Here is an 18643-nt window from a genome sequence, read left to right on the forward strand (position 1 = left end):
AGCGAGGACGAAAGAAAAAGCAACTAAATAAACCTAGCCCAAATGCCCAATTAAAGAACACTAATGCAACATGCAAAAAACCCTATCTAAATTCTAAAATGCCTCTAGGAGGAAAAAGAAGTTTGAGACCATAATTATTTATATGCTCATATTCCTCTTTATCGGTGAGTTGATTGTGCATTTGTGAGGCTCGCAATTTATATTTATAGAAACGGTAAAGTCCTATGAGCTTAGGATTAATCCGGTGAAGTTGGGATCACCTAAATTTTTATTTAAAAAAAAAAAAAAGAGTTTCCTCTTTTTGAATATGCTTGACCATAATCACAAGTTAAAGTATCTCAAATGATCAGCACAAGAAAAGAATAAAAATCTCTAGTTTAATAAAAATTCTTCGTCAACTCAACTCAACTCAACTATATTTTGTTTTTTGTTTTTGATTTTTTGGGTCCTCAAAATATGTAGTGGAATGCATATATCAATCAACCCCATAATATTGCCTTTAAAGTATATAGTTACACATGATGTTGTATTCTCTCAATTATATTGCATAAAATCCATGCTTGAGTGCTCGAATCATCACATTATAAGTTAGGGACAAAGGGATATTTCATATTTGTTGTGATGTTTAATTAGTTGAGAGCTCTTTTCTTCCTATCTTAGTGCTTCTTTGACACACTAGTAGACCCGGTCTGCATGCCTTTCATGCATGTCACTCTCATTAAGAAGCTTCGATTCAAGATATCTAGCTACCTCCCTTGCTTAATTTTAGTTTTGATCCCTTGATTATATTGTCTCGACCTGAGTGCAAAATATGTCATTATACCAGACATGCAACGATATAATACATTAGTCATGTATAACTTGACGGACTCATGTAGACCTAACTCACATTGTTATCTCTATTTAAAAAAAAAAAAAAAAAAAAAAAAAAAAAAAAAAAAAAACCTGTTTAATTAACTTTACGGTTTGGCAGAGCTTATTTAGGAACTTATAGCTTATTTTAAACTACTAATAAGCTATAAGCTCTGTTTGGTAACGTTCCCAAAGTAAACTCCTAGCTTCCTAATTTTTTTCCATCTTTATCCTTATTATTTTAAAGAAATGACATAATTTATTCTTCCCAATTAAAATCCTTTTCTCTTTCTCCTTAATCCGCAACTTTCACCTCAAATATTATTATTATTATTATTATTATTATTATTATTATTATTATTGCAACAATATTGCTACTTCATTATGAGATGCGAGATCATGATTATGCTAATAGTTTTATTTCAAAATGTTAATTTTTTTTAAAGACAAAATATTAAATTTTAATATGTAAACCAACTAATTTAAATTTTATGAAAATGTCATTTTTAGTCTTTTTACATTTATCAGCTTATCAAAAAGTTAATTTTACCAAACACTTTCAATCATAACAGCTAGCTTAACAGCTCTTCAATTTTCAGCTCCGAGCTTATAGCTTTTCAGCTTTAAGCTCCTTTTCAGCTTTCAGCTCCTAGCTTATAGCTTTTCAGCTAGGTTTGCCAAATAGAACCTACATCTAACTTCCACATTTCTCATTGTGCTTGGTCCACACATTTCATAACTACTCACTGAAAACAACCTCTAGACTGAATAATAATAATAATAATAATAATAATAATAATAATAATAATAATAATAATAATAATAATAATAATAATAAATAAAAATACACACACACAAACACACCAATTGATCCATGGACCATGTCCATGCCCGAGGTTGCATTTGGGCCCATATCCTTTTCTTGTTTGAGTACTATTGACTCTGTTATAATATAATTTATGTCCATATATAATTTTTCAACCTATTGAAACACAAAGAGTCAATGTCCCACTAGACTTTGGTCCTGTGACTTCTCATTTGGGAGAGCTACAGTTATGCCGCTTGACCCCGACGTCTTTGGCTCATATCTTTTGATTAAGGAGAAAGCCCATAGGTGCACTTTAGGTGAAACTCATCTTATGACTCTAATTGGCAAAGGTTGACAAAGAGTTAGTCGACTGCCCGACTCAAACCGCCAATAGACAATTTCTACGATGAGTCAAACTTAAAAATTTTATAGTTGCTAAACTAACTACCAGATCAACTCAAGCTAAGTCCCATTTCAACCATATCCCCAACAATACATTTAGCATACCAAAATATTTGTGAATTGATACATGGAATATTTGTTTTATATAAATAAATACAGACCACAACGGAATGTTGAGCAATCGTTATGCGTTGGACTCGTGTCCAACGTGGGCACTGTTATCTCTTTTTTTTTTTTTTTTTTTTTTTTTTTTAAAAAAAAATTCAGACCGCTTCGTTATAGGAGTATATGATCATAATTTTATTACTATATGTTAATAACTGTACATTTATAACTCCATAACTGTACGTTCATAACTCTATAACTGTACATTCATAACTCCATAACTGTACATTCATAACTCCATAACTGTACATTCATAACTCCATAATTGTAAATTCATAATTTTCGAAGCTCTATGTTCACAATTTTAGAGCTCTATGTTCATAATTTTATCACTATATGTTCATAATTGTAAGTTCATAATGTCAGAGCTCTTTGTTCATAATTCGATCAATAAATGTACATTCATAATTCCATAACTGTAGATTCATAATCTCATAACTGTAGATTCATAACTCCATAACTGTAGATTCATAACTCTATAACTGTACATTCATAACTCCATAACTGTACATTCATAATCTTCGAAGCTCTATATTCACAATTTTAAAGCTCCATGGTCATAATTTTATCACTATATGTTCATAATTGTAAGTTCATAATGTTAGAGCTTTGTGTTCATAATTTCATAATTGCATAACTGTACATTCATAACGGCATAACTGTACATTCATAATCCAAAAAAAATAACACCGTTAACGGCAAAACACGAGCGATTTTTTTTTTTTTTTTTTAAGTAAATGACGCGTTTTTTTTGAAAAACAACGTCGTTTTGGGAATTGTGGACACGGGTCCAGGACAAAATTTGCCAATGTTGAGGGATTGGACTGGATTTTGATTAATATGTAGGGGATTATTGAGCCTTGTAAATTGGATTGGGCCTATACCAGTTGTTCCAGCCCAAATATAAGGGAAATATCTTTTACAAATTTCTTCTATCTCTCTTTTTTTTTTTTTGATAATTTCTTCTATCTCTTATCTCTTTTCTCTCTTCAGCCGCACCTCAATTTCCAGCTACTATCAGTCCATCAAAGCCCTGCAAAAACCTCCATAACTCAAATCCAATCCAGAAAACTATTATTATGTCACTTCATCCCACTGTTACCTGAAACTCAATCCACAATTCTATCACACTTCACTGGCTATGGAGCTCTGTTCAAGCTTCAAACCGCACTTGAATGTCCATCACCCATCAGACCTCAGCTTTTCATCCTCATTATCACCCTTCCCTCTCCAAACCCACCTCAAGATTTCCAGAATTCCGGCACCCATTTCTCCAAAGTTCCGAATTTTAGCCGTAGCGGTGGAGCCCAAAGAACTCCCGGAGAACAGCCCACAGAGGCTCCTGAAAGAGCTCGCGCAGCGCAGAAAGGCAACTTCCCCCAAGAAGAAGGCGCCGCCGAGACGGTTTATACTCAAGCCTCCGCTAGATGACGCGAGGCTAGCGGAAAGGTTTCTTAATAGCCCGCAGTTGTCGTTAAAGTCGTTCCCTTTATTGAGCTCTTGCCTGCCCCCTTCGAAGCTCAATAATTATGATAAAGCTTGGATTGGGGACTATTTGGTGGAGGCGAAGCAGGCTCTTGGGTACCCGCTGGAGCCGTCGGATAACTTCGGGGACGATAACCCGGCTAAGCAGTTTGATACGCTGTTGTATTTAGCCTTTCAGCACCCATTTATTGAGAAGAATAATGCGAGGCATGTGAGGTCGGGGCACTCGAGGCTAGGGTTCTTGGGAGAATATGTGGTTGAATTGGCCTTATGCGAGTTCTTCTTGCAGAGGTATCCCAGGGAATCGCCTGGGCCGATGAGGGAGAGAGTGTATGCTTTGATTGGGAAGAGGTTTCTCCCCAAGTGGATCAAAGCTGCCAGTTTGCAAAATTTGATTTTTCCTTCTGATGATATGGATAAATTGAAACGATCAGAGCGAGAACCTCCCTGCAAGTGAGTTAGCCTAGCCTTGTTTTTCTTTCTCATTTGGGTTTTTTGAATGAACATGTCCTTTTATGCATAAAAATAGTCTTTTACCTCTTTTAATTTGGGATGTATACCCTGTTGTATATATAGCATTTTGAGTGACACGAGGAAACCTACCGCCACTACTCGAGAGTTTGCACGGGTAAACTCGCCCTTCTGACTAGCTCAAACCAAAGAGTTCAATAGGCCGCTCGAGACTCAAACTTGTAACATTGTGGTGAGCAGTGTTGTAAAAATCGGCCGCCTGCACTAGGCACTAGGTGCCCCTAGGCCGAGGCGATTCAGCTCTAGGCAGCTTTTAGTTTGCTAGCCGGTAGGCCGACTAGGCGCCCTAAGCGCCGAGTTGGACGCCTAACTCTGCCTAGTTGGCGCCCAACTAGGGTGAGTCGACGGCCGATCTCGGTAGCTTCTCTTCTATATTCCTCTAGTCATGTAGTTAACTAACCATCTAACATATGTAGTTGAGTAGTTTGTGGGATTATAATAATCTAACAACTAACAGTCCTGAGTGGGAAAAGTAGAGATACTCGAATTACTCGACCGCCTAGGAGACGCCTAGGTGCTAGGCGCCCGGCTAGCGCCTAGCGCCTTCTGCAACATTGGTTACTAGTCTGACCAACTTGGCCCTATAGTTGAACTTGTAACCTTGTGGTTACCAAGTCAATAGTATAACCAGCTTGGTTGGAGTTGCCCCGTATATGTAACATTCTGAAAAAGGGCATGGTAGGGGAAGGGTGGCAGTTGAAGGGACTGTTGGCAGTTTTTCACTCTGTATTTGGTAGATCTTTGATGAAGGATCACTAGTTCATTCATTTCTTAGCCAGTCATCCCAAATAATATTGCGTCTCCTGAAAAAAAAATGTCTCGAAAGACAACCTTTTGTTGTGTTTAGTACATTGTTTGTCCTAGTTCAAGTTAACTCGGAATTGTTAGAAAAGCAGGGATTTCCTATGTGCCTAAGCTAATAGGCAAACCTTTATGCATCCTCTAACATGACATCTTTGTATAACACATGTCCTTAATTGTGGATTGCCTTTTGGTATCACATGGTAGCCAGTTTTGAATAGAGTTAACTTTGCTTCGATGGCATCATGACAGATCTGTATTCTGGGCTTTGTTCGGAGCAATCTATTTGTGCTTTGGCATGCCTGAAGTTTATCGAGTTCTCTTCGAAGTATTTGGAATGGATCCCGAGGCTGAAGACTGCCAACCCAGACTCAGGAGACAACTAGAGGATGTAGACTATGTATCTGTAGAATTTGAAGGCAACAAGCTAAGCTGGCAAGATGTTGCTACATACAAGGCAAGCTCGCTTTTTCTTTCTTTTTGCTTTGCCCTTTTTATATTTATTGATTGGACATTTAAAATTTGAAAAAGAGAGCTCGATTTTATTATTGAATAGAAGATTTGATTTGTGTTCTGGAAATGAATATTTTCATTCATGTTTAACAGCCTCCAGAAGATGCTCTTTTTTCGCATCCTAGGCTATTCCGGGCATGTGTTCCACCGGGCATGCATCGGTTCCGTGGAAATATATGGGATTACGATACTAGACCTCAAGTCATGAAAACACTCGGTTATCCATTGACAATGACAGATAGAATTCGTGAGATCACCGATGCCAGAAACATAGAACTTGGACTCGGTTTGCAGGTATTTCGTTTTGGTCCTTATAAGCTTTCGCCTTTTTATGAGCCCCTCGACTTACCTATATCGAATACAAAACGCAGCTTGCTTTCATGCACCCCTCAAAGTACAAGTTTGAACATCCACGGTTTTGTTATGAGCGATTAGAATATCTCGGTCAGAAAATCCAGGTACTAATTCTGTTTTAGTTATCTTGAGCATATAACCATTAATGTGCAATCCAACTATCAGCTTAGGCTTTTAGTTGAGATGGAGCACATGCTTCAATTAGTTTCATTCCAGTGTAAAAAATAAAAATAAATCAAATATTTTTCAAGATATATGTACTATCTTTGTAGCATAATGTTTGTGTCCATGTACAATGGGTCTACCTGTTTCACTCTTATTCCTAGTATGAGACAAACTCATATTCTTAATCCCTATATAAGACAAACTCAACAGTTTGACTACGTTCTTCTCATATTGTAGGATCTTATAATGGCGGAGAGGTTGCTTATGAAGCATCTGGATGCACCCGGAAGATGGTTGATGGAGAGACATCGTCGTATCTTGATGAACAAGTTCTGTGGGAAGTACTTGCGGGAAAAGTTTCTCCACCGGTTTATCATATACAGCGAGGAAGTCCAGGATGCATACGAGCACAACCGGAGGTTGAGAAATCCAGCCACGACTTCGGTTCAACAAGCCATTCACGGTGTGTCATATGCCGTATATGGGAAACCAGATGTCCGACGCCTCATGTTTGAGGTTTTCGACTTTGAGCAAACCCAACCGAAGGCAGTTTAAGGCCTCGGTTTGAGACATAGCAGCACGGTGTTCTACCCTAGTCTGAAGATTCATCGTCAGATTGACAAGAAAAGTAGAAGAGGTTCGAAATTGTTTGTAGTGAGAGATTGAGATTGCAGATGAGAGGAATGTACAGTTTTCCCCCAATTCCCATGTTAAGATGTACATCAAATGTACTTGAGTTGTATAAGATGAGATTCTGATTCTCATGGATTCAAACTATAAAATCTTAGAGAGAGAGAGAAAAGCCAGGTTTTAGGGCAAAGTGGGGGTTCTAGTGACAGAGAGAAGCCATGGCCAGAATTGAGGAGAAGTTCCAAAGAATGATGATAACTGGTGTGACATATTTTATTTTAGGGTTTATTCTACTTTTGATCTTGTATTATTTCTATTTATGACATGTGATTACTTTGTGCTTGTGAGAAAAAAATGTTTTAGTTTTAGTTATTTTACTTTAAAAACTTTTTGTTTCAAATGTTAAAAATATCTCCACCTTGTGATCATTTTATCAAACTTCACTATGCATTATGTGAAGAAAAAGAAAAGACTAAAAGTGAAATGTTTGAGAAAGATTAATATTCAAACTAAAAAAACAAAAACAAACAAAACTGAACACTATAAGTAATAAATATCATTACAGTCGGTGAATAAAAAGTGAAATACTCTATTTTATCTTATAAAAATGGTATTTCTTATTAAATTTAATATACTTAATGTTTGTAACTATATTATAGTTTAGCTTTTGGGGGGCTAGGCCCAAGGGGTCCAAGAGCAATCATTATGTTGTGCAACCGTGCACACGGTTGCAAAACGATGCCGTTTCATTTGAAAAATAAAAAAACGCAACCGATGCCGTTTCATTTGAAAAATAAAAAAATTCCGTTCGAATCAGTTAACGGCGTTAGGCGGTTTCCTTTTGTATTCAAACAGTAAGATATATTCATAATTTCATAACTATATATCCATAACTTCATGGTGCACACGGTTGCACAGCATAATTTGCAGTCCAAGAGAGATTTTCATTGGGTTAAGGAAGGAGCAGAGTAGTGGAGAATGCAATTGTTATGCTGTGGAATCGTGTCAATCTTATAAGTTGGACACGGTTCTATGTTCATAATTACTGAACAATATGTTTATAATTATAAATCTATATATTCATAATTTTTGAATTATATATTCATAATTATGAACAGTTTTGGAACCGTGTCCACACCATAATTTTCCTGGAGAATGTGTTCAAAGGTGTAAAGAAGTTATGAATTAATCGTTTATTTACAAATCAAAATAGCATTCCTAATCTAGTGTTCAATAATTAATCGTTTTCATTGTCAATTGCTCCCCTAATTGAGTGCATTTTCCATGAAGGGGTTAACAATCCCCATTGTTATACAATGCTTATATTGTTGACCAAAGTTTAGTGGATCATAATACAAGTTTATTTTAATATGTCGTAACATGTTCATTTTGACTTATAATGCATTAAAATGAACATGTATCAAAATATAATAAACTTATTAAAAATAAAGTTACAACAGGCTAAAAATAAATTTGCAATATGTTAAAAATAAATATGTTTCATGGTCCATCTTGATATAATTTGTGATTGTTATATTTGCTATCGTCCGTTTAAGAAAGTAAATTAGAGATTTCAAAAAAAAAAAAAAAATTAGAAAGTCATAAGTTCGATTCTAGACAACAAACTCTCGGTCGAGTTCGTCACATAGATATTTTTTAGTATAATTTATTCTTTCTTTTTGTGGTTGTAAATTATTACACAACAATTAAATTTCATTTACTTAATGTACGCTCTCTCGAGTAATTGTTACAAATTTTTTTTCTCATACAAATAAATAAACAAATTAGAAATATATATTTATGGAGAAGTGTACAAATTACTTGGTGACGTGTGTTATATTTGGACCGCCCAAACTTTATATCTTAAATAATCTTTGGGGTGGCAATTGTCTGTCCTAACAAATTATTATTTCCAAAAATTAAAAATATTATTTCCAGAAAAAGAGAGCAGCAAGTATCCAGTGAGTAGGGTCAATTTTGTAAGATTCTTTAATGCACCACTATAAAATAATCAGATACCCAACTTGGCCCACAGAATGAAAGTTACACTCTATCTAAAGTCACTTTAATGCCCTTATAAAATATCTACCCATTGCGGTCCAGCAATTTATATCGTGGACCATGATTCACAATGCATTGTGGACCCTAATACAATACATATAATTTGACTTCATAATGTACAGAATTTATGTTCATATCGAATTCACCATACCTATCGTAGATCATGATTCCTGATATAATAATTGTTACAATTTTATTTAGCACAAACAAGATTAATTTCAATGGCCAAACACTTTGTGTTTAGTTGACACCTCTGTGACTTTCCTTAAGGAAAAATCACAGTATCAAACCCCGCATGCATAATAATTTCCATTATAGATATAATCTTATAATTTTTAAGAAAACTACACATTTAGGCCCTTAATTATTTTATATATTTAAATTTATTCCTTCAATTATAAATGAACTCTTTAATTATAATGTGAACACATATGGTCCCTTGATCATCTCCTTAGTCCTCAATTGTAGATATAATCCTTCTACTCGTAGCACAAATAATTATCAGTTACAATCAAATGGTAAAAAGAAAAAATTGTTGCTCTATTATTGGTCAAACTGTAATGAAGGAGAACAAATAAAAAAGTGTTATGTGAGATTATCAAAATATTTCTCGTAATATTGGTTCACAAAGAAGATTTATTTGATCAAGAAGTATAAGATCATATCTACAACTGAAAAAATAATTAAAGGGTCAAATATGTATGTTTTATTTTTTTAATATTAAATAAAATACGTGACTCCCAAATATAGAGGATGATGTGTTAAAAGGAAGAAATAAAGACGTTTAACCAAATAAAAAAAATATTTTTCCTATGTTTCAATTTAGCCATCATATTTAATACTCACTGATCAAATTACTTTTTTTTTTTTTTCCCTTTTTGGTTTAATTGATTTATCATTTTTTTTAATAATTTGTAAATTTAACTTCTTAGATTTAATTGTATTGTTGATATAATTTCAAAACATATTAATTTTATTTATTAACACTGAACTAAATACTACAAAATTAAACAACTTGAGGCAAGTCTCATTAATAGAACTAAACACATAAAATAGGAAAAAAATAAAGTAAAGAAGAAGAAGAATTATATTAAACTTTTGAAACTAACAATACAACTTTTTTAAAAATTATGTAAAATATAGTATTTATTGAAATATATTTAGAATAATAATATGGGAGAATACACATAATTTTACGCTACAGAAAAAAAAAAAACTTTATTGCCATATATTAGTGTTGCGGTTATAATACATGGTTTAGCTCAAATATCCAGATGTTATCAGTCACCTTATTATTGTCCTTGAGCATTATCAATAGATTGACTCGTAGAGAATTAGGACAATTTATGTGGTCCTAAACACATGTCCAAAAGAGAGCCAAGATAAATAAAGACTCTGGAGGACTTCAGTGTACAATCATAACCTATAAGTCTATATCGGGTATAACTAAACTACCTCTTTTCTTTTCAATAAATAAAGACTAAAATAAAAAGAATAAAATACAAAATATCTCCCGATATTTTACATTCCCAAAACATGCCATAGGTTTAATAGTAACAAAAATCTAACAAACTCTTTGCTCATTATACTCTTGTGAATTTGAATATTTTCAGCTTCGAGCCTAATTTTGGATAAAGTAAATATTTATAATAATTCAAATTTAAAATAATAATAATAATAATTGTATTTAAAGTAAAAATTGCAACTGGGACACAGGTCAGCTTGCCACCGACCCAATCCAACCCAAATATGATTGTGCTTTTTATTCCTCAAGAATCAAGATCCATTTCTACTGTCACTCTCTTCCCAAAACGAACACAAATTCGATCCGCTCACCTTCTGCTTCGTTGATATCGCTCTTGTGACCACCGGGCGGTGTTAACTAAGCTGCTGGTGGTGATCGATGCTCAACTTCCAAACTGCCGCCGTTCTCAGCCGCAAGTAGTCCAATCGCCTTCTTTTGCTTCTCCGGGACGGGGATTGGATTCGCTCCAAAGCCATGTCCAGATCTCGAGTTTATGCAGACATCAATGTGGTTCGCCCTAGGGAGTATTGGGATTACGAATCGCTCACTGTTCAGTGGGGGTGAGTTCCGTCGCTTAAACCCTAATTTCATTTCCGTGTTATTGTTTGGAATGTAGTTTGGCGATTTCTGATCTGAATTAAGTGAGATGAAGCAGTAACGGGGGACTTTTCTATCTGGTTATGAGTTTTAGGGGTTGTATTTGCTGATAAAATGGCCAGGAGAAGACACTTTTGAAGTAATGCAAAAAAATCGCATTATATTGCTTTGAATTTTTAGCCTTCTTTATGTTCATTTCCTTTTTGATTGTATATTTCTTCCAATTTGATTTTCTCATCTATGCATATCATCTGTGGTATATTAGTGTCTGAGTCTTCCCAGGTAAAGAACAATTGATTCTTTCCAGTTAGGCTAAAGCTTCATCTGGCATCTGCAACTATTCGAAGTTAAGACCTGTTTGTAATTTACATCCTTCTAGTGGCTTCCTTGTCTTAACTGGAACTATGTGATAACTTTGACTACTATAGAAGTTCGACATACTTTGGCTTGCCTTCATGTATTATATACACAATCAAGAGAAATTTGGATAGTCTTTATCATTTTGTACTCAGTTCCATACTCATTCCTTCAGGGATCATATAGTTAGCTTGTTTTCTGTGGGAGACAAAGAATATGGTTCTCATAAGGATTGTTTTACTTAACGCCACCTTTTATAACAAAAATGTTAAATCTGTCTTATACACACACGGAGTTTGCATGTTGTGTGTATTATGCTTCTTAACATTCCTTGCATTATTGTTTCAGTGACCAGGATGACTATGAAGTTGTTCGGAAAGTCGGAAGAGGAAAATACAGTGAAGTGTTTGAGGGTATAAATGTCAATAGCAATGAGAGGTGCATAATTAAGATTTTGAAGCCTGTTAAGAAGAAGAAGGTAGGATATCTTCACATTGGAACAATGTTTTACTGTGAATCTGTGATTGGTTAGAGAAGGATTTAAGGAATAATGTGGTTATTTATATTGCTATTGAAGTTCTGATTTATATGCAGCTTGTTTTTCCACGTTAGTATCTGTTGAGATTCACTAATACTGGCAGGTTCATAGAGTATTAAATTGTATCTAAATTCTAAAGAAGAAAAAAAATCACTCCTAAATACCTGCAGAAATAAAAATGTTTTCACAATTGGTCTTTTATGTTTGATACTCTCAATACTTATCTCTTCACTGATGAAACGATTTGATCTTTTCCACTTTATCCTACTCCTTTCCATTTTCACATAAAAATGTGACTGTAACTTATTGACACATTTCCTGTTTTTGTACTCCTATGCCAGATTAAGAGAGAGATCAAAATATTGCAGAACCTCTGTGGAGGACCAAATATTGTCAAACTCCTTGACATTGTCAGAGATCAGCACTCAAAAACTCCAAGCTTGATATTTGAGTATGTAAACAGTACAGATTTCAAGGTTTTATACCCCACATTAACAGATTATGACATACGGTACTACATATATGAGCTTCTCAAGGTAAAAGGAAACTCCAATTGCTAGATGATCACTAATGTTAGATTAGTTAGTGTCCATTCCTTTATTTAGAAGATACCTATTGAAGGAAAAAACCATTTGAAATTTCTTTGATGAAATTGCAGGCCCTAGACTATTGTCATTCACAAGGAATAATGCATAGAGATGTCAAACCTCATAATGTTATGATAGACCATGAGTTGCGGAAACTTCGATTGATAGATTGGGGTCTTGCTGAATTTTATCACCCAGGGAAGGAATATAATGTTCGTGTGGCTTCAAGGTAAGAACTAATCTTTTAAGTCTTTACTTCCTGATCTTGTAACTCTATGAATTCATACTCTGACAATCCCTTAAAAGTGAGCCTTACTACATTAGAATATTACAGTATTATAGAAGGGTGCTGAAATTTGTTGATCCAACTCCATAGTTCAATAACAATAGGATGTATTTAGTATTACCAGTTTGATCTGCTAGATATAGGGCATAACTTACTTCTAGTTAGACAGGGACTGCTTGTACTAGTTAAGATTAAATGTAATAGCATGGACTTACAAAAGTGTCCAAGTAGTTAAAAAATATTTAAAGGTTAACTTGTCATTAGTGATGTGATGTGCCTTTCACATGCTCTAAAAATGTTTAAGCTATTTAGCATATTGAAACAATTTTGAATATTTTAAACTCTTGTTGTTATGCAGATACTTTAAGGGTCCTGAACTTCTTGTTGACTTGCAAGACTATGACTATTCTTTGGATATGTGGAGCCTTGGCTGCATGTTTGCAGGAATGGTAAGAATCAATTAATGATTTTAGGGAAAATGACACTTTTAATCCCTTAGTTATGACTTATGACCATTGTGTAGATTTAGTCCCTCAATTATTTGCGGTGCTTCAGACTTATTACCAAAGTGGCGGATTTTCTCCCTTGGAGTCCAAATCAGCTACTTTATACGTGGCATATTGGTGGCGGATTTAGTCATTTAGGGAGGGATCAAATCTACCACTTTGATAATAACTTAAATCTACACTTCAAATAATTAAAGTAGTTACAATTGAGGGATTAAGTGTGTCATTTTCCCATGATTTTATGTTATCTGTTTGAGTATGTGTGCATGCGCTCGCTTTATTTTGATTCAAGGATATAAATATAAAATGTGCTTTACCATCATTGCCAATCTGCAATACACAATTTTAAATTTGATTTTTTAACTTTATGTCTTACTTCATGGCTATTCTTTACTGTTATTTTATGTAGATTTTCCGCAAGGAACCTTTCTTTTATGGACATGATAATCAAGATCAGCTTGTCAAGATTGCCAAGGTATCATGAAATAGTTTTCAATATATCAAATTGAAATACAATTGAAATACCATAGACTATCGGTAGAAAATTAAAATTGGAGTTGATGTGAAAGTGAAGTCATGAAAGGTCATGCTAATTTTGACTGCTTATTAAAAGGTTTTCTATTTGATTTGATCTCTGATTCTTAATACTATTGGTTTTTAGGTACTTGGGACAGATGAGTTGAATGCATATTTGCACAAGTATCGATTAGAGCTTGATCCTCAGCTTGAGGCTATGGTTGGGAGGTATGCTTTATTCTTCTTGTAATGTATTTTTCAAAATGACGAGATATGTTATATGCTGATATTTGGCTTCTTTTATTTGCATTTCAAAAAGAATTTATCTTAAATGTTTTAACTTCTCACCTTTCCTTTCCTGCAGGCACAGCAGAAAGCCGTGGTCCAAGTTTATTAATTCTGATAATCAGCATTTAGTGTCACCTGAGGTATTGTCATCTCTAAAATCTAAATTACTATAGATCCTTCTCGGGATCCAGATTCACTGATGTTGAGGTGCACTTTGCAGGCCATAGATTTTCTCGACAAGCTTCTTCGCTATGATCATCAGGATAGGCTTACAGCAAGAGAAGCAATGGTATGCCTGTTTGCTATACTTAAAATTATCTTCTGATTCTTCCTCTCTTCATTGTTTCCTTGATTCTATTCCATTGATATCCATATCCTTCTGTTAAGTCTTTTTGCCATAAAGTAACATCCATTCCCCAATCTTAGGCCCACCCATATTTCTTGCAAGTGAGGGCCGCAGAGAATAGCAGGATGAGGGTTCAGTGATGTGGTCTTTCGTCATGGTCGTCGGCATCATCATAATATAAATTTGCAATTGAATGAACTAGATTTGGGTGGTTTTGAAGTGATGTGAAGTGACATGTACTATTGGAGAGGTATATTTTAGACATTCTGTATCCATGTTTGAACTCAATAAATTTGTCTCGTGTTGTGTTTCACCTGCAATTGCTGTGTAGTATTTCATTTCCAGCCGATTCATTTTCCTAATGAAATTAACCAAGTTTAGCTGCACAATACCAAAGACTTTAAAATCTAATATCCACCATTGTTAATCTTAGATGCACGAATGTTTTAAAGTCTCATTTAGGCCAATAGCAACAACAATTGATTGAATGCTGCCAAGGCGAATTATGTTATTGTAAGGGATAGTTTATCCAAGTTGATGAGCAATGAGCAACAACACACAAGGTTCAAAGTATATTATCGACTCAAAACAATTTCCAAAGTCTCACACAAACAAGTACACAATACACACAAACAGCAACTTGCTTGGGCTGACAGGGGGGAGAGAGCGCTGGCAATCTACCAGCTTTCTTTAAAGGAGTTTTTATGACCTACAAATTGTTCATTTCTTGAGATGAGGAAAACATGTACCCACGTCAGACTTGGGATGCTTTGCTTCGGCGTGCTCTCTGCACTTCACCTCTGATGTTGTGCACATAAATGTTTGCATGCATACCTTGCACTGCAACCATCCAATCAAAAACATATGAAGCGCAAGAAATACGTTCATCAAGACAACATAAGCAAGCCAAAAATTTCATAGCATAAATTTCAAGGGTTGATTCTAAATAGTTAAATCAAGATCATCTTAACAGAAAACAGCAAGAAATTAATGGTGTTTGCACAACAATATAGAAATGCAATACAATCCCATTTTCTTAATGTATAACTAATATCCCAATGGCTCCCTTGGGTGGTGCTAACTGCTTAGGGTGATGTTCACTTCAATTAACTATTTAACACTGCTGAAACTTGAGTGTCTCACAGCTTAAGAAAAATTCCTCCCCACATTGGTATTGGCTCCAACAATAAATGAAGTTTATGAAATGCCATCTCAAGAATTCACACAGCTAATCTTTTGTTTAGGGTTCATTTGTTTCTGTATAATAATTGTTTTCTCCTGCACGCACAGACCAGTTATCTAAGAACTCATCTTTTCTCTATTTCTGAGATATCCACACATTTATTCAACCATTTTTACGCTAATGAGTTATGAACTCCCATGCCATAATCAAGATCTAAACAGCATATACAATTTTCTGTAAGAATTACACTCGTTAGACAACAGCAAGACTCCAAAGCCAAAGAAGAGCAACAAGTAAGGAATAGATCTAAAATAAAGTTGGGAATAGGTAACAGTTCACATTTCAAAGGTAGTAAAATTCTTATATTTAAAAGGTGAAGAAACCAGAAATTGAAAAACCATAAGGTGAGACTGTGAGAGTATAGTTTTTATGAAATTTTCAGTTGCTTCAACAGAAAATTTTAGGCCATCCAAAAATTCCAATTCAGAGAAAGAATAAAAAGAAAACTTGCATCAGGAATTCCATTCGAAAAAAACCTCTCAATCAAGCTGGATATTCAGGACACAACACTAATTTCATATATATAAAGGAGTACCTGGATATTCATGGCCTTTTTGTTGGAATCCAGCTGGCTTCCTGTGCAGATCAGATCACTTAGCAAGTTGATTCAACAAAAAGCTAACCAAATAACATGAAATTGAAGCTCAATCACGCACAAAAAAAAAAGGACATTAAATTGCATGAAACGGTTGAATTACACAAAATCAAAGACAAAATCACAAGAATCGTCACCAATTACAGTATTATGAAACAGATTTCATGCCTCAGACACAAATACGAATGAATAAAATGGGAAAAAATAGAGAGAGAAGAAGAAGAACCTTTAGCGCCTTTATTCTTTTCCAGGTTCCTCTCGCGAGCCATCTTGGACTTCTGGCCGTTGCCTCCACCCATGATTTCGCTGATCGGAAAAGGCGAACCCTAACGGAGATTCTTCTTTTGTGCTTCAGCTGGAGATGAGGACGGAGGCAGGTTAAGTAAGGGACGGAATAGGGATTATATACATACAACAAAAGTAAGGCCTATGGCCAAAGGGAGCCTTAATTGCGTGTCCCCACTCCCCGCTTCACCGCTCACATGACTCGCGAGTCGTGGCCGGTTTTAGTCGGGAGACAATCTAACCGAGTTGGTCAGACAATTAGTATCTCTATCTTATTTTATATGCTTTATTTTTTATTTTAGTTTGTCTTAAAATATTATCTTCTTCTCAAAATTAAACATTATTATTATATTATTTTATTTTATTTTAATTTATCGTTATGAGTTTTGCTTTCTTTATTGTTTTTATTTTCGAAAAGTGAGAGAAGTGGAGGACATAATTGAAAAACACATAATACTTACTTTAATTTATTAAAAAACGTGAAAAAGTAAATGTGACAATTAATTCAGGACAAAATGGATACATAATTAAATTAATAATTACATGATTTTAAGTTTAATTTATGAAAGAGTTTTGAATGGTAGACTTTTTCCTAAATTAATATAATTGTTTTACTTATAAGTTTAAACTCTAAACTCAAGACCTTTTAATTGTTTTTCCTTAAATGCTTGTATTTTTTTTTTAGTAAGTGATAGGAGTTGATAAATAAGTAATGTATATTTTAGATAATTTATTTAAATTGAGTTAATAATAGTTTGGATACTATTTTTTTATTTTATTTATGTGCCACTGCGAAGGTAAATCGTAGGTTGTGCAATCAACTCACCGGTTAAATCTTAGTTTTTATATACGCACAAGAGATCTAATCTATACCATCCAACATTATTAAGCCTTTTTCCTGTTTCTCATTGGAATTCGAACCCCCACATGGCGCCACACTACCGCCTCCAGTCACGACCTTTAAGTCAGATGACGAATCAACTACGCTAAGTCCCAGAGGTAAATTGGATACTTTTATTAGTTTTAGACTACGATGATGTTATGTTTCTTGACAGATAAACAATAATTGTACGATGGTATATATATATATATATATATATATATATATATATATATATATATATATATAATCCGGATTAGGTGAGGACGTGAGGACTAATCTTGTGCGTTTGTTTTTTTATTTAGATGGTCCAGATTTGAGTTCTTGAGATGACATGGATTGATCTTTTTTGTTAAAGTGGGATAATAGTGTCTTTTTTCTATTTTTTTTTAAGTGTGAACGCATGTATAATCCTGGGCCAAATTGGTTTCCTATTTTCTTGGATCATCACCGTTGCAATTTGGAGCCGCGATTTCTTCATCATTGATTGAGTGTTCGCCCATGCAAACTAATCAGTATTTTTTATTTTTTTTTCGCTTGTTCTTTTGAGTATAATATTGTCTATATTTGGATTGTCGTGTATATGTATAAATGCCTGGGTAGTACGATTGTGCATTCGTATGTGCTGATTGTGCAACCTAGTGTTGTAAGTTGTGCACTATAGGCTAGGGAGTTGTGCATTATAACACATAGTTCAATGCATCGTAGAACATTGGATGTTCACTGTATGATTTTTTGGCGGGGTTTGAATGCACAACAATGAAGTTATTGATGCACAACACTCAGTATAGGAATGCACAACACTCAGTATAGGAATGCACAACATTTTGTATAGGAATGCACATATTTTAATAAGACTGATTTACCCTGAATTTATATATTTTAATATTTTAAAGGGATTTGTTTTCTTAATCCGTGTGATTTGTTTCTTTTAATCTCAATCATACATCATTCTGATTGAATGGTATAGATTAGTCCTCACGTCCTCACCTAAGATTAGGTCCTCACCTGATCCAGACCCTATATATATATATATATATATATATATATATATATATATATATATATATATATATATATATATATATATATATAAAGAAAAATGACAGTTTAGTCCATTAATTATATACATATTGTAGACTTACTCTATTAATTAGTATCACATACAATTTTTTTCTTTAATTATGTATAAAGTGGTGATTTTAATAAACTCCTAACAAATTTTGTTAATATTAAAAATGAATTTTAAAATTTTAAATTATTGAAGTATTTCTTAGTCATTTTTTATTTATATCATTTTGTATTAATTAATCATGGCAAACCTATA

The 18643-nt window shown here is 34.1% G+C and overlaps 3 protein-coding genes across 4 annotated transcripts; 2 read left to right on the top strand and 1 right to left on the bottom strand.

Annotated features, from left to right (window-relative positions):
• Positions 1–3198: 3198 nt before the first annotated feature.
• Positions 3199–7061, top strand: LOC109177937 (ribonuclease III domain-containing protein RNC1, chloroplastic). Of its 2 annotated transcripts, XM_019327441.1 has the most exons (6): positions 3199–4165; positions 5297–5501; positions 5651–5851; positions 5929–6015; positions 6314–6641; positions 6675–7061. In XM_019327441.1, the coding sequence occupies exons 1-5, from the start codon at positions 3369–3371 to the stop codon at positions 6629–6631; spliced, it is 1608 nt and encodes a 535-aa protein (XP_019182986.1). In that variant the 5' UTR covers positions 3199–3368; the 3' UTR covers positions 6632–6641; positions 6675–7061. The 2 variants fall into 2 exon arrangements, with proteins under 2 accessions (XP_019182986.1, XP_019182984.1); XM_019327439.1 differs by having other exon boundaries at positions 6314–7061.
• Positions 7062–10467: 3406 nt separating this feature from the next.
• On the top strand, positions 10468–14633 carry LOC109177880 (casein kinase II subunit alpha-2-like). Its single transcript, XM_019327355.1, has 10 exons — positions 10468–10852; positions 11595–11724; positions 12126–12320; positions 12443–12600; positions 13016–13106; positions 13573–13638; positions 13825–13907; positions 14044–14107; positions 14188–14256; positions 14394–14633. Exons 1-10 carry the CDS (start codon positions 10767–10769, stop codon positions 14451–14453), a joined length of 1002 nt encoding a protein of 333 aa, XP_019182900.1. The 5' UTR covers positions 10468–10766; the 3' UTR covers positions 14454–14633.
• A 214-nt stretch (positions 14634–14847) lies between these two features.
• LOC109177881 (uncharacterized protein At2g23090-like) lies at positions 14848–16545 on the bottom strand. The gene is made up of 3 exons (XM_019327356.1): positions 16378–16545; positions 16092–16132; positions 14848–15153 (listed from the first exon to the last, which is right to left on the bottom strand). The coding sequence occupies exons 1-3, from the start codon at positions 16448–16450 to the stop codon at positions 15034–15036; spliced, it is 234 nt and encodes a 77-aa protein (XP_019182901.1). The 5' UTR covers positions 16451–16545; the 3' UTR covers positions 14848–15033.
• Between the last annotated feature and the right edge of the window lie 2098 nt (positions 16546–18643).

This window comes from Ipomoea nil, unplaced genomic scaffold (genome assembly GCF_001879475.1).
Source record: "Ipomoea nil cultivar Tokyo-kokei standard unplaced genomic scaffold, Asagao_1.1 scaffold0805, whole genome shotgun sequence".
Classification (NCBI taxonomy): domain Eukaryota; kingdom Viridiplantae; phylum Streptophyta; class Magnoliopsida; order Solanales; family Convolvulaceae; genus Ipomoea; species Ipomoea nil.

Bases quoted from the DNA above. Each gene is read 5' to 3' on its own strand.
- LOC109177937 (XM_019327439.1), top strand. From the start codon at position 3,369: ATGGAGCTCTGTTCAAGCTTCAAACCGCACTTGAATGTCCATCACCCA. The intron at 4,166-5,296 runs GTGAGTTAGCCT...GCATCATGACAG, and splicing joins GAGCGAGAACCTCCCTGCAA to ATCTGTATTCTGGGCTTTGT. The intron at 5,852-5,928 runs GTATTTCGTTTT...TACAAAACGCAG, and splicing joins AACTTGGACTCGGTTTGCAG to CTTGCTTTCATGCACCCCTC.
- LOC109177880 (XM_019327355.1), top strand. From the start codon at position 10,767: ATGTCCAGATCTCGAGTTTATGCAGACATCAATGTGGTTCGCCCTAGG. The intron at 13,908-14,043 runs GTATGCTTTATT...CCTTTCCTGCAG, and splicing joins CTTGAGGCTATGGTTGGGAG to GCACAGCAGAAAGCCGTGGT. The intron at 14,108-14,187 runs GTATTGTCATCT...TGCACTTTGCAG, and splicing joins AGCATTTAGTGTCACCTGAG to GCCATAGATTTTCTCGACAA.
- LOC109177881 (XM_019327356.1), bottom strand. From the start codon at position 16,450: ATGGGTGGAGGCAACGGCCAGAAGTCCAAGATGGCTCGCGAGAGGAAC. The intron at 16,133-16,377 runs GTTCTTCTTCTT...TGATCTGCACAG, and splicing joins AAAGAATAAAGGCGCTAAAG to GAAGCCAGCTGGATTCCAAC. The intron at 15,154-16,091 runs GTACTCCTTTAT...GGATGGTTGCAG, and splicing joins AAAAGGCCATGAATATCCAG to TGCAAGGTATGCATGCAAAC.